This window comes from Myotis daubentonii, chromosome 16, assembly GCF_963259705.1.
Source record: "Myotis daubentonii chromosome 16, mMyoDau2.1, whole genome shotgun sequence".
NCBI lineage: Eukaryota > Metazoa > Chordata > Mammalia > Chiroptera > Vespertilionidae > Myotis > Myotis daubentonii.
In genome coordinates this window covers 46705523-46719492 of record NC_081855.1, presented here as the reverse complement: position 1 = coordinate 46719492, position 13970 = coordinate 46705523, and the positions used below count along the sequence as shown (strand labels likewise).

The following is a 13970-nucleotide window of genomic DNA, read 5'->3' as shown; positions in this document are numbered from 1 at the left end:
GTGTGGTCTGGGCAGCCTATTACCAGGACTAGAGACAACTGATAGTAGCAGATAAGGATTGTTCATTTTACCGAAAAACAAAAACAATTCATTGAGCAAGGAGACCTCAAAATGTTGTCAATGGAGGATGAGGAAGGATTAAGCAAAGACAGACACACAAAGGATATGGCTACTTTTTTTTTTTTTTTTTTACTTTGAACATTAGCATTAGGTTGGTTCCCGTACACATCCAAAGGCCCAGCATCTCGGAGTATGAAGTGGCACACCTTGTACCAGAGTCTCACAAGAATAAAATAGACAATGCTACATCAAGTGGTTAAAATACACAAAAAGTAGTTTTAACAGTCTATAAATTTTATATACTTAAAATCATGATTGAGTTGAAATAAAAAAGTGCATTTCAATTGCTAAAAAAAATAATATTGGTATAGTTAACACAAGGGGGGGGGGAGGGATCAGTACATTGAGGGATCTGACAGGATGCTGGGAAAAGATGGCTCCGGGAAGCTAAGCTAGTTTGGAGACTCAGGAGGAGAGCCCTGTCCACCTCCCTGCGGCCCCCTGGGGCCCACCAGCTCTCCTCTCCCCTGTGTCTGTCCCATCTTCAGAGATCCCGTCCTACCTACTGTCACATCCCCAACCAAAACTCTTCTAAACTCCTTTGCAGCATGAGAAGTACCTGCCCTACACGAGTCAACTTGACCTTCAATCGCATCTTGGCAGAGGTAGGAGGGGGACACTGCCCCCTTCTGGACTTAACACAAGTACCCCGGCCACATGGCCTTCATCCTTACGACCTCGCAGGCAGAACAGGGACCGAGCAGCTTCTGTTTTGTCAAACTCCTTTGGACAAATGTTCAACATTCAACAACAAGCTTTGTAAACCCAACACTAAACAATTTCTGGCAAGCAAACTGGATTTTCTTTTCTCTAAGAAGTGAGGAAAAGTGCAAGTGATTTCAGTACTGTCAGGGAAAACACAAAACAAACAAACAAGTTACACCTGGCCACCTGTTTTCTAAACCGATCACAGCTTCAGTTTCATTTTTTTTGTCCTCAAGTGTTGGAGTTATGAGTGGACACCTCTATTGGCCGGGGGTGGGAGGTGGGGAGGGGCAGGGAAGGGGGAAGGAGACAGCAATGCCTGAGGCAGGCCATGCCAGGGGCAGATGCCTGCTGGCCCTACAGGGAAAATGGTCAGGGTCTCGTGTTTCCCCTTCGCTGATGACCGACCTGCTTACAGTGCAGAGGCTGCTGCAAGGAGCACGAATGACACTCGTGGCCAGAGAGCTGATGAGGGTTCGGAGCCCTAAGACAAGAGGCAGAGAGGGAACACACACTGAATTCCAACCCGAGGGTGGCTGCTGCAGGCGCCTCCCTGGCCCTGGGGCGGCTCCTGGTCTGACAGACATCCGTTTGGAGCAGAACAGGTGAGAAGTACTTCCTCGCTCATACTCCAGAGTTCCCTCCGCCGCTCTTGTCCCTCTCAGAGATGTGTTGGTCCTGCACTGGTGGTGGGATTTGGAAGAAGGAGGGTCGCCTTCCTGCTTTAGCCCAGAACTCGTCTCCCTGGCTTTCAACCTTGGGCACCGTTATTTTAAAAGGCTAATTAAGATGCCTGGCCCGCAAGGAACTCTGACCCACACCTCAACCTTTGTTTGCATCATGAAGGCTGAGCAACTACTGGACGCAGTAATAAGGGACAATGTCTTAAGAACCAAGATCTATAAATAAGCATTGAGTCAGGAGAGGATGTTCCCAGGAGAGCTGAAAGCAGGCCCTTTAGAAGGCTCAGAATAAATAAGCTAAAGTACTTTGCTGCCCCCTTGTGGACAAAGCCGGTACTGCGGATGAAAGAACCATAGTTCATGTCAAGAAATAAACACGCATTTGAAGGACTCATCTGGCTTTCAGAGGCCATGTATATATATATATACCCTTGGGGGTGCAACTTCAGAAATAAACAGCAAAATTATGCCACAAAGTTTTTGTTTTTTACTTTTGAAAAGCCTAATGAGTTGAATAATTAAGCACAGATATTTCTGGGAAGGTTAGAGATTCTAAGAGTATTTCCCACCAACTTGCAAATGCAATTAAACAGAGCCTTTGCCCTCTGCAGGTCATGAGTGGGCATCTCTGATCACATGGTCCCCTTCACCTGTAAAAGACAGGTAGGGGGGAAGCTGGGTTCCTTCAGAGGAGCTGGATATTAAGGAACAACTTGATTTTTGGCACATCCGGTACAGACATGGCTCTTTGATCAAAACCAACAATGCAAGTATCAGATTTCCTTCTGACTTGAAGCAAAACTCAGCTCCTGCCCCTTCCTGCCCCATCCCACTCCCCTCATGTCCCCTCATCGTTTCTAAGGAACCTGCAGCATCCCCCGTCTCACCAGAGGAAACTTGTGTAAAGGGGCCTGGACCTGGGAGCGGCGGGGACACGTCTCAGGGCCCACCCGGTGCTGCCCGCACCCATCACAGACGACGGGAAACGAGCCACACGGTCTCTGGGATGTGGCCCCTGCACGTGCGGGCCCACCCGGCTCTCCGCTGGTCCTGCCTGTGCCTCCGGAGGGAAAAGCCACACGCTTCAAAGTGGTCACTGTAGGTAGCCAGTTGTGACCAAAGAGAGGCCAGCTTCTAGATCAGTAACGGGCTGTCAAGGCAAATTAAAGCGAAAGGAATTTAAAACAAGGTACCCTGGCTACCTGTTTCTGTAGAAAGTGACCTCTTGCACTCTGTAAACTCGCCATCCCCTTCCAAACAGCCAGTGCAGACTTCCAACATCTTACCTGAACTCACTATCAAACACAAACCAATTCGCGCCATTGGGCACCGTCCCACCAAAACATACTGTCGCCGGACAAAGAGGACTCCGTTCACTCACAGCTGCCTCGAGTCCCGCTGCATGTGGTCATCGGTCTGGGAAACCTGACTGAGCATGAGCATCATTAATTTGCAGGAAGGAGGCATGACACTTTACGTCAAAAGGAAAGATCGTAACTAAGGCCCAACTACTCAACTGACTAGCTTTCATCCACTTAAAAAAAACCCAACTCACTCCCATTTCCTCATTTGAAGGAGTTTTTAGTTTTGGGGAGAACTGAAAGGGAGCAAGGGCCCCGTGGGCAGCACAGACTCCAGTTCCGACGGACAGATTGGCCAGTTGCTCACATGTTTTATTAATAAGGTGCTCATATCACACAGAGAACACACTGCAACCCCCTTTTTATGACATCCTTCATATATTATCTATCAACCATATTTAAAAAATTAATTAGATGAGAACAAGTAGAACGTTATTGAGGAGGATGAGAGAGGCAGGGCAAAAGCCCATCAAGGACTTAGGATAAACCCAGAGAGCACCTTTAAATGATGCGATTAAAGTACAAGTAGGGGCACAACCTTGCAAAATATTTCTGGGAGAGAAAGGGCACACAGGAATAGGGTATCGCAACAGCAGCATTCAGGATCCCTTAGCAACAGGAGGCCGTCAGGAGGACGAGGAAAAGATGTTCAAAAGAGATACTCAGCGACCTTTCCTCCTAAAAGAACATCTGGTTTCTGGTGAAAGGAAAGAACGAGTAAGAGAGACAAGGATAAAATGTTTCATCATTAGAGATGCGGTATGTGAAGAAATAAGATATAAATAAAAGTTAAAAATGCAATCTAACCATGACGTGGGGAACAGAACAAATACGTTCAAAATTCTCGTCCACGGTGTTAGCCGTTTTGTAGAGCCAAACCCACTGGAACAGGGTGAATTTCAAATCTCCTGGAGAATGAAATAAGCAGAGGTAGGATTTAAACCAGGAAAAGAATGTTCCAGGATGCTGGCTGTTTGAAGGCACTCAGGAACAGTGCGAGGATCAGATAATGGAGGATCAGAGAGACGTGTATAGTCATGTATCTGCCGCATGGAAAGAAAAATTCCAGAAACGTTGCGACAATACACGTATCACCGAGTAATACACAGAGTAACAAGGTAGAAATCCACTTTGTAAGTAGCTCCTTATAATAAATAGTACAGCGTCTACTTAGGGGAAAGAAAAGTTTGCTTTCTGAATAGGCAACTCTGCAAAGTAGTTTTGACTTAAATGAAGAATTTGATAAACGGTACATTATCTGGTTCTTTATTTAAATGTACTGAGCCTCAAGCTTCAAAGTTGGGACAACCAAGGAGTTTTTCTTTTGAATCTTGCAAAACCTATCCTCTGAGACAAAAAGATCTCATCATAAAGTCTATACAAAGTCTAGAGTGTATAAAAGCAGAGAAGTAGGAAAGTGGGGATGTTGATGGCGACTCTTATGGCTTCCATAGAAGGTGTAGAGAGGATCCCTGGTTTGCTTTAACGAGGTAGTGCCCAGGGTTGGAAGGTCATCGGTACCTGTTATAAACGCTACCGTTGACAGAAGCAGGTTAGGTAGGCGCTGGTATTGCATAATAATGCCACTATCTCTAATGGCCAATGACCTCTCATTCCTGAAAAAATGACCTTTTGGGAAATTTTTTATCTTGGTTTAGGCAAAGGAAAATGAAAACCCAATATTTACTTGCTCTCAGTAAATTTTACAGTCTGAAGGGTTTTACAGTCTGAAGAGTTCCAAGTGAGTTTATTTTTGTAATGGTACATAGCTGATAAAATTCTTCAATGTAATCTAACCCCCTTTTCATTAAGTACTTCCCACACAGGCTAGAACAGCATCGAAATGTCCATCATGTGGATCAACAATGTAATCAAAGCTGTCTCTTCTATACAGTAGCTCAAACAGAAAGGTTTCTCTGACTTTAGTTTTCTTTCTTTTTTCTTACAATAAAACCCCACCACCATCTGTGTTTCACTAATGGAAATCGGCAAGATGGGGTAAACATACATACATCTGCAATGGATTTCTATTTCTGCTTGATCTCAAAATTTAAAACTTCCAGTGAAATAAAAATTAAACTAACCACATATGTCCACTCACGAACATAAACACTGAAAAATGTTCAAGAAGTAGAACATTCAAAGTTCACAAGCATCTCTTCAGAGTATTTTGCCTCCAGTTAGTACACTAAAGACAATCAGATTATAAGGAACGTCAGTCATTAATAGAGAACAGTTCGTGTAAGTGGTAGACTGGAAAAGCATATGTAACCATAAAGTTTTATGTGGTGACCCCCCTGCTTGCTAAAAATAAGAATCGAATCGGAAATGAAGCCACATACCTTTCAACTGTCCATCTTATATCCTCCAAATTAAAAAACGTAGCTTGGTATGAGCAGACCTGACTTGATATGAGAAAGCAGCAAGCAGCCCTTCAATAGGCTAAGAAAGAGTTTATATTTGAATGATAAATCTATGAGGAAAAAATGTTAAAAAAAGCAGTATCAACTCAAGAAAGTCCTTGGGACTTTTCCTCAAGTCAGTCTTGACCCTAGCAATGGTACAAGGCTTTAAAGACAATCAAGTTAAGTAGTGAAAAACAGCCTCCATTTGGTATCTGTGTAATGCTGACATGTGGCCACTGTTACCTTTAAAAAACAGATTTAAGTACAGATAATGGCTGAGAACTCAAACTCCTCCACAGTTCCCCTTTCCATAAACAGAGAGCAAGTAGGAATCAGTTTTTAAAAATCACGGGTGCTGTGCTGTACGTGGGAGAACACACGTACTGCAACTTTTATCTTCATTAAGGACCCAATCAAGTTTTCGACCCTGAGTCTGCGTCTCAAGCATGTTAAACCTGATGTGCACATATGTTTAAGGCTTAATCCTGCAGTTCTCATGTTCAGAAGCATTCGAGTTGTGACTATTCTTAATGCGTTTCATCACTCCTATGTCATATGCCACTGACGAAGAGTCGTTATATTTTGGGCAATTTTCCTGAAGACCACAGATCCTGCCGGGAAAGGAATACTTACACAGTGGGAGGAAATTGGAACTTTCCAGATTGTTCCACAATACATCTCACTAAGAACTGTATTGCGTGACGTGCTGATTTAAAAAATCTGCTTCTGTTAAGGGTGGGGGTGATTATTTGCTTAATACCGGCTTTCCTGTGTAGCAGATACTTTCTTATGGCTATATTCACTCGAATAAAGAAATCAAAGATGACTACCTGAATTTTCCAGTGTATACTCGTAGTACACCTCATAAAACGGTTGCTTCAATGGTCTCAAGTATAGAATTCAGAATTGCTGCCCTTTACGTTTATTTAGAATAAAATAAGGTATAGCCAATGAACTAGGCTGCAATTTACATCTCTAATAAAAAGTGATTTGAATATCGTAGGCTTGGCCATGAGATAATGATGTCTACATAAAGGTGCAGACCCAAAGCTTGCCATGGAATTCCCAGGAGACTGTGGGAGCGACAGCAGGTGGCCACCAAAGGTGGAACAAACAGGGAATTAACTGTCCTTTTTCGGTTGGGTACCTGGGTGTTCAAAGGATGTATACAAATATTTAAAGTAGCAAAAGTAGCATTCTTTAGAAATTAGATCCAAAACCAGGAAGAAAAGTGTGTTTTGAGATACTTTTCTGCCTCGTTCCAAAATTTGTCTATGCTCATTATAGAAGACAAAGGCGACAATCACAATGGGGGTGGGGGAGGGGGTGGGCATATTAAACCAAAAAGCGAATAGAGAATGCAGTATTTTTAAAATAGGACTTAACCTCAATGGAAAAAGTTCAACTTTCCCCTCATCAGAGCTAATCAGCCAGAAAGGTGCTTACAGTATGTCTGCTGATTTACTACTAAAAATAAATAAAAGCCGGGGTTCTGACTCGGGCAATGACTTATCAGCCGGAGGAAAGAGAAACGAAGACATTTCAGGATTAACAAAATCAAGAGAGCGCCCTTCAGCAGCACCTGGGCTGCCAGGACCGGTCCGAGAGGATTTGCTGCCTCGCACAGGGACGACACGCAAACTCAGGAAGCGTCTATATATTTTTAAATAAACAAATTTTCAAAAACCAAAAGAGGAGGAGAGAGAAAGTAAGGAGACTCCTAGCTTTGGAACTCAGTTCTCTGAGATGAAAAAGGACAAAAGTTTTAGTTGTACTGAATCTGGATAAATTTGATCCATAAGTACATTGACAGTTAGCCCTTCTGTGCAGCCTTGCCTACAATAAGCTGCTGATTGATTGTGCTTTCAAAGCTCTCCAAACTTAAAAAGGAACCTGCCGCAAGGTCTCAGAGAGGCCGCCCTCCGCATCACCCACGCGCGCTGCGACCCCAGGCCTGCAGAACACAGGCCGGGCCGCAGTTCACGGTGGGAACGGCTCCCGGCCGTGGATCTGTGCAGTGACACCGGCACGGCAACTCCAGCTCTGTGTTCCCACCCACACTGCTCAGCCCTCTGCACCGCCATGCTTGTGATCTGGTGTGCTGTTCTGCCTTTTCCTGACGATTCCAGAAAAATAAAGCGACCTCAAAATGAGAAGTGTACTGAGACTTCACGTCACGGTTCCGAGGGAAGTGAGAAACAGACGTGACTGGGATGAGGCCATCCCCACTACTTCCTCCTCTGGACAGTGAGCAGCTTCCCTGGAAAAGGCCCCACACTCTGCAAACCGTCCACCTAATGCACGGACCGAACCAACGAAGCCTGGAGGACAGGAGCATGTCAGTGAGCCCAAAGACACCGAGTACTAAGCAGAGATTAAAAACTGCCCAGGGCTGACGCCAAGTCTGAAAGCAAAAACCTCGCTTCTGCAGGGGCACGGTCGGGAGGCCCTCTCACACAACTGGCCTCTGAAGCACCTCTGAGTTGTACGGATGGAAGAATAGTAACTTTGAACTATAGAAGTTATATGCATCTTTAAGAATCACATTTTGATGATTATAAATTTTTTTTTCTATTTTACACCATAGGTCCAGCGACACTGAAAAAATTACACCGCTTATTGAAATACATTTCATTTTAGAAACAGACTACTAAAGAAGTCTATACAAAAACTCTAAAATAATTTCTGTAGTAAAATAAAGAGTGTGTTAGGAGAGCTACACAAAGAAGAAAATTTCCATCTTTCTCTATAATGCTTGATATACTGTGAAAACGTGGCTAGCTCAACTGGGCAGCCAGCACCAAAAGCTGAAAAGAATTCATTACGATACACAGTGATACAATTAATGCTCTGGATTAACCTCACAGTCTTCCCGATTAGTACAAAGGAAACCAGGCCTGTCCCCTCTTGGAGGAGACGTCCGGGGTAAAAAAGCAAGCATACCTCATCAGCTGATATGAAATTATAAAATTCCACAGTCCGAGTGTCTGACATTTATAAAAGTCACCAGAAAATGCAAGCTCAGTGGGCTTCAGTGTGGTGGCTCCCCTGGTTCGGATGACAGGCCCCTCCAGGACGCCAGGTGCTCCTGTTCGTCCCCTCGATGTGCTGATTCACCAAGACAGTGACGAGCTCCTGGCGGGCTGAGCGGACAGGGCGGCCATGCCCCCGCTGGCCAGCTGCCTGTGGGCACGCGGCGCGGAGCACGCCCTGGAGACGGTGTTAATGGTGCTGCGCCGCACTGTTCTTCTCGGCCAGGTGCCGCAGGAAGGAGTCCTCGCCCTGGCCCTGGCCGCGGTGGTTTAAGGGCTCGCTCTTGAAGAGAGCGGGAGGGGGGGGCAGGTGAGGGACGGGCGGGATGGGGAGGTGGTGCGGGTGGTGCGGGTGCGGGTGGATGTGCAGGTGTGAGAACGGGTGGGGGATGGGCCGCGGGGGGAGAGCGGTGACAGGGTTCATGTTGATGGGAGGGGCCGGGGTTGTGGGTGTGTTCACCACGGAAGGAACGGGGGCGGCGGGGGAAGTCGTCAGTGGGATCTGGACAGCAGGCGGCACGTTCACAGGGCTGGTCACCCGGAAGCACTTCTCCTTGTGGGCCTTCAGCATGTTGGAGAAGCGGAACCGCTGGCCGCACACATCGCACGGGTAGGGCTTCTCGCCCGTGTGAGTTCTGCGGTGCCTCTTCATGTTGGGGCGGCTGGTGAAGCTCTTGCCACAGATTTCACAGATAAAGGGTTTCTCTCCTGAGATGAACAGACACACAAAAATGATCAGCTACTCGGCGTAATTATGTGCTCGCCATTCCTTAGATTAAGAAAGGAGATTGCCACTCCTCTCCCTTATGGCATATTACATTCTAATAGCAAAACACGAGTCTCCCAGGGCGGGGCTTTAGAACTGATACGAGTAAAACGAACAGACAACCCGCATCTGGGCTTGGTTTACAAACACGGCACCTACAGTAGCGCTCGTTCGCGGCCTGCGGGAGAACTGCTCACACAATGCCCGGGGCCCCAGGAATCCAGGAACCAACACCACAGACCAATCCCCGCCTCCAATCCAGGCAGCTGGTCTGCAGGCGGACCCGGCATTCCAGCCACAGTGGGACTCTGCTGAAAACGTCCCGTGGAGCGAGCCCCTTGGTGGCCACTCGGGCATCACCCCCAGCCTGGGGCTGGCTCACTGGTACTGGACGTGGAAAGGGGCTGGACGCAGCCTTCTGTGTGAATTTCACGCTGCGGTGTTTCTGCACGGGAGCTACTGGCGCTTCTGCAGGCGGCCCTTCATCACGGGGGAATCCACACGCCTGAAGGGCACGCGGCATTCCTGGTGCCAGCTTCCTAAATGCCCGAGATTTTTATAATGAAAAAATGTCCCCACACCATTTCCGAATGTCCATGGGCATGTGGAGCGCTGAGAGGGTGGATGTCTTCCTGAGAAGCAGGGAGTTGTGGTAAAGCAAACCCAATGGAACCTGAAGAGCACTGAGGGTATTTATTCTATTTAAAGCCGTCAGCGTCTTCCAGCTTTTAAAGGCCCAGAACCCTTTCCTTAGAAAAAATACACACCAAACAAGTTTCATACTATTTCAGGAGACCCCACGCCCCGAGTAAAGAATCCACTTTCTTGAAGGAACCTGAAGTTAAAAGGCACTAACAAGTAATCCTTTATAAAATAGAGCTATGAAAGCCTAATCATTCAGTATTATAAGTCTGTATTTTTATTTAAAGTGAAATTTCCACTCGGCACGAAAATTGGTGTTTACAGTTTGAAATAAACAGACTCACAGGTGATCAGCAAGTACCTGAGACCGAGCCGTGCCTTCCCCAAGGAGCCCTTACCAGTGTGCGTCTTCATGTGCTCGTCGAAGTACTGCTTCATGTTGAAGTCCTTGCCGCACCACTGGCACATGAACTGCTTGTGCCCGATGTGGATGCTCATGTGGGAGCGCAGCTGGTACTTGTACTGGAACCTCTCGTCGCAGTTCTGCAGGGACACGGGAGACTCTGGACGCCGAGCACAACAGCCTTCCTGGCCCGAGCCCACCCCCTACACCTGAGAGGCTTGCTTTTCCTACTCAACACAGGCCTGCTTTTGTCAACTATTAGGCTCTGCTATAATTCTGCAGCTGAGTTATTCATAAAAGGGGAATTTCTCAGATAATGATTACTGATTTACTAAAAGAAAAATAACTCATGTGTCAGTTCAAAATTTAACAATGTGTTAAAAAAAGACATTTCTCGTCCTGGCCGGTGTGGCGAAGTGGTTAGAGCATCCGCCGTGCACCAAAGGGTCTGTGTTTGATTCCAGGTCAAGGGCACGTACCTCGGCTGCAGGTTTGATCCCCAGCCTTGACTGGGGCGTGTGTGGGAGGCAACCAATCCATGTCTCTCTCTCTCTCTCTCTCACATTGATGTTTCTCTCTCTTTCTCTCGCTCCCCCTCTATCCCTCCCTTCCACTCTCTCTAAAAAGCAATGGAAAAAATATCTTGGGTAAGGACGAACAAAAACAAAAAACAGCCGAAACCGATTTGGCTCGGTGGATAGAGCGTCGGCTTGTGGACTGAAAGGTCCCAGGTTCGATTCCGGTCAGGGGCATGTATCTGGGTTGCGGGGACATCCCTGGTGGGAGATGTGCAGGAGGCAGCTGATCGATGTTCCTCTCTCATCGATGTTTCTAACTCTCTATCTCTCTCCCTTCTTCTCTGTAAAAAATCAATAAAATATATTTAAAACAAAAAACAAAAAAAAAACACAACAAAAAACACACAAAAAGGGTATTTCTCTACTGAGCAGTGAGATAACACGATGCTCAGAGCACCTGTCTCAGGCTCTGTGGCCTCGCGGCCTGGCGCCCTGCACCTCGGAACCGCCTCTTGCGGCTGCACCACACGGACGAACGCTACTCCAGCCCCGAGGCCTGCGCCTGGCGGTGGCACCTTCCTTACCTCACATCTGAAGGGCTTCTCTCCAGAATGCTGCAAGGAGTGCACCTTGAGTGACATACTGCGTTTGAACGATTTCCCACAGGTTTCACATGTAAAAGGCATGTCTTTCGTGTGCGCTGCAACACAGAATGCACTTTAATCAAAATAAGTTCGCCCAAAAGCTCCAACTGAAAAAGGTCGGTGTCCTACTGTAAGGCCATCACACCACCTTCATCTCCCACACGCTAACATGGGAGGCTTTAATAGCAATGTTCTGAAGAGGAAATAAATAGCAACGGTGAAAAGAAACCTGGGTGTGGGAGCCTGGACCATTCAATTTGGTGATGCTTCCTGACGACATGTTGCATTTAATTCCAACCAGTCCGAAGGGACTAACGTGAGGCAGTGCCTCGTATCCTGCCCCATAAAGAGCATGAAACACACCAAAGCACAAGAGAAAATTGTAGGTGAGAGAAGAGAAGCCGACAGAACTTACCGACCATGTGTTTCCTCACGTGAGCCATGGTGTAGAATTTCTTCTCACAGATCTCACAGGAGAATTTCTTTTCTGCATATCCATGGACGATCTTGATATGTTCATGAAGGGACCAGAGCTTCTTGAATGACTTGTTACAGGAAACACACTGGGCAGGACAAGCAGAAATCATCTTACTTACAGGGGCTGCGGAAAGCCAGACCTGCCTGCTGGCAGGTGACACGGTGTGCTAGGGTCCTGGCGCAAGGCCAGAATCCAAACACGTGCTATCCGGCCATGCAGTCCAGGTCCAACACCAATATCTGTGTGTCCTATTTTCCAAGATGCATCTTTCAGACACACTTTGGGAGTATGAAAACAATGGCAAAAAATAAGACAGGAAGAAATGGAAAGTCCCACTAATATCAAAGAAGTGACTGCTTTTATCAAATTTGTGTTGTACCTATAAAAAGAACCTGCCAGCTTTTAAAAAATATATGCATTACCAAAAGCGGCTGCCTCCTACACACGGGTCACATAGGTGTTTACCAGAAAATACAAACTAATTTCAAATTAACATAAAAAAAGAAGAAAAAACAAAATACACATTAATGGTTATAGATCTGCAGAAGTATAACAATATTTTTGTACCTTAGAGAGTGTATTTGGAACCTTCGTTAACACAAATTACTGAGATTTTATTATATTTTTCCAAATCTAATTTGCTCTATTAAACATTTCCCTCTGGCAGAATTTAACATAAGCTCCAACCGGTTAGTATCTTTCTCCCTTTTCCCTTATAGCCCAGCTCCAGATGCCTCATGTAAGTCCCTACGGCAGCGATTTTCAGTGGGTGTGTCACAGAGTTTTTAAAACATGCAATACCTGACTATTCAGTTAGGGGCACTGACCCCTTAGATCAGTGGTTCTCAACCTTCTGGCCCTTTAAATACAGTTCCTCATGTTGTGACCCAACCATAAAATTATTTTCGTGGCTACTTCATAACTGTAATGTTGCTACTGTTATGAATCGTCATGTAAATATCTGGTATGCAGGATGGTCTTAGGCTACTCCTGTGAAATGATCGTTCGACCGCCAAAGGGGTCGCGACCCACAGGTTGAGAACCGCTGCCTTAGATTGTCAAATAAAATATTACAACAGCCAACATGATAGCCATCCAGTGTGAATGAACAAAAATTATGCCTATATTTTTGTCAGATAGGCAGGAAATGTATTTCTTGATGTGCCGCAGAATTTTGGTAATTAGTTTATGTGCCACGAGATGAAAAAGGTTGAACATCGCCGACCTATAGAATGCAACACTGCTTAGCTCCTTGTGTTATGAATCATTAACGGTCTAGACCAGTGGTTCTCAACTTGTGGGTCGCATCCCCTTTGGGGGTCGAACGACCCTTTCACAGGGGTCGCCTAAGACCATTGGAAAACACATATATAATTACATATTGTTTTGTGATTAATCACTATGCTTTAATTATGTTCAATTTGTAACAATGAAATTGGGGGTCACCACAGCATGAGGAACTGTATTAAAGGGTCGCGGCATTAGGAAGGTTGAGAACCACTGGTCTAGACGATCAGGCATAAAGCGTATGAAAATAAAGTGCTTCTGGTTAAATCAAAACAATACTAGAAAGCTCTAGGTAACAATCAGACTCTGACATACTTAAGGAAACACGATGGAATTCACTGTAAATAAAGATCTCTTAACATCACTGTCACTTCAGGAAACAAAGACTCTGGGAAGGGTTAAAAAGATAAGCCGCTGACGAATACGGCTCGAGAGAAGGACAGACAACGCCTATAAGCCATTTTGAGGGACAGGCTTTAATTTCTACTTGCGGCTAGGTCGTCATGATCACGAGGATCCATACTGAGGAGCAAAGCAGTGTTCCTGCCGAATGCAGAGTTCGCTCAGCAGCACCCAAGAACCTACACGCATGCTTACACGCGTGACGGTGAGAACAGTGAGGAAAGGCACAAAAGAAGATTCATCAAATGCTTCCTTTTCTGTAACTTAATAAAGTAAATTTAAGTTTAAAAAAACCGTATAAAGGTCTTCAAGTTCAAGATACGCCTTTTTAGCAACGAACGCACAGACCTAGTGAGACCCCTAGGGTGCAGCACCACTTCACTCCCTGCAGCCTGAACGCTGGCAACCAATTCAGCCCCCAGCCAGGACTCTGTTTTCTCTTATTTACCCAGCATTTGGGAGATCAAATCACAACTGATGAATCAAAAAGCAGTGAAATTTTAGCAAATATAATTTATGTATAT

The 13970-nt window shown here is 45.7% G+C and overlaps 1 protein-coding gene across 3 annotated transcripts in view; it reads right to left on the bottom strand.

Annotated features, from left to right (window-relative positions):
- Positions 1-1039: 1039 nt before the first annotated feature.
- The window catches only part of ZNF652 (zinc finger protein 652), a 39579-nt gene continuing 26648 nt past the window's right edge, over positions 1040-13970 (bottom strand). For 2 of the 3 annotated variants that reach the window (XM_059670693.1, XM_059670692.1), the window contains 4 exons: positions 11695-11842; positions 11220-11335; positions 10113-10257; positions 1040-9014 (listed from right to left, as the gene is read on the bottom strand). In XM_059670693.1, the coding sequence (XP_059526676.1) occupies positions 8497-9014; positions 10113-10257; positions 11220-11335; positions 11695-11842 (927 nt within the window). In that variant the 3' untranslated portion in view covers positions 1040-8496. The remainder of the gene's footprint in view (positions 9015-10112; positions 10258-11219; positions 11336-11694; positions 11843-13970) is intronic. The other variant, XM_059670694.1, reaches the window with a different exon arrangement.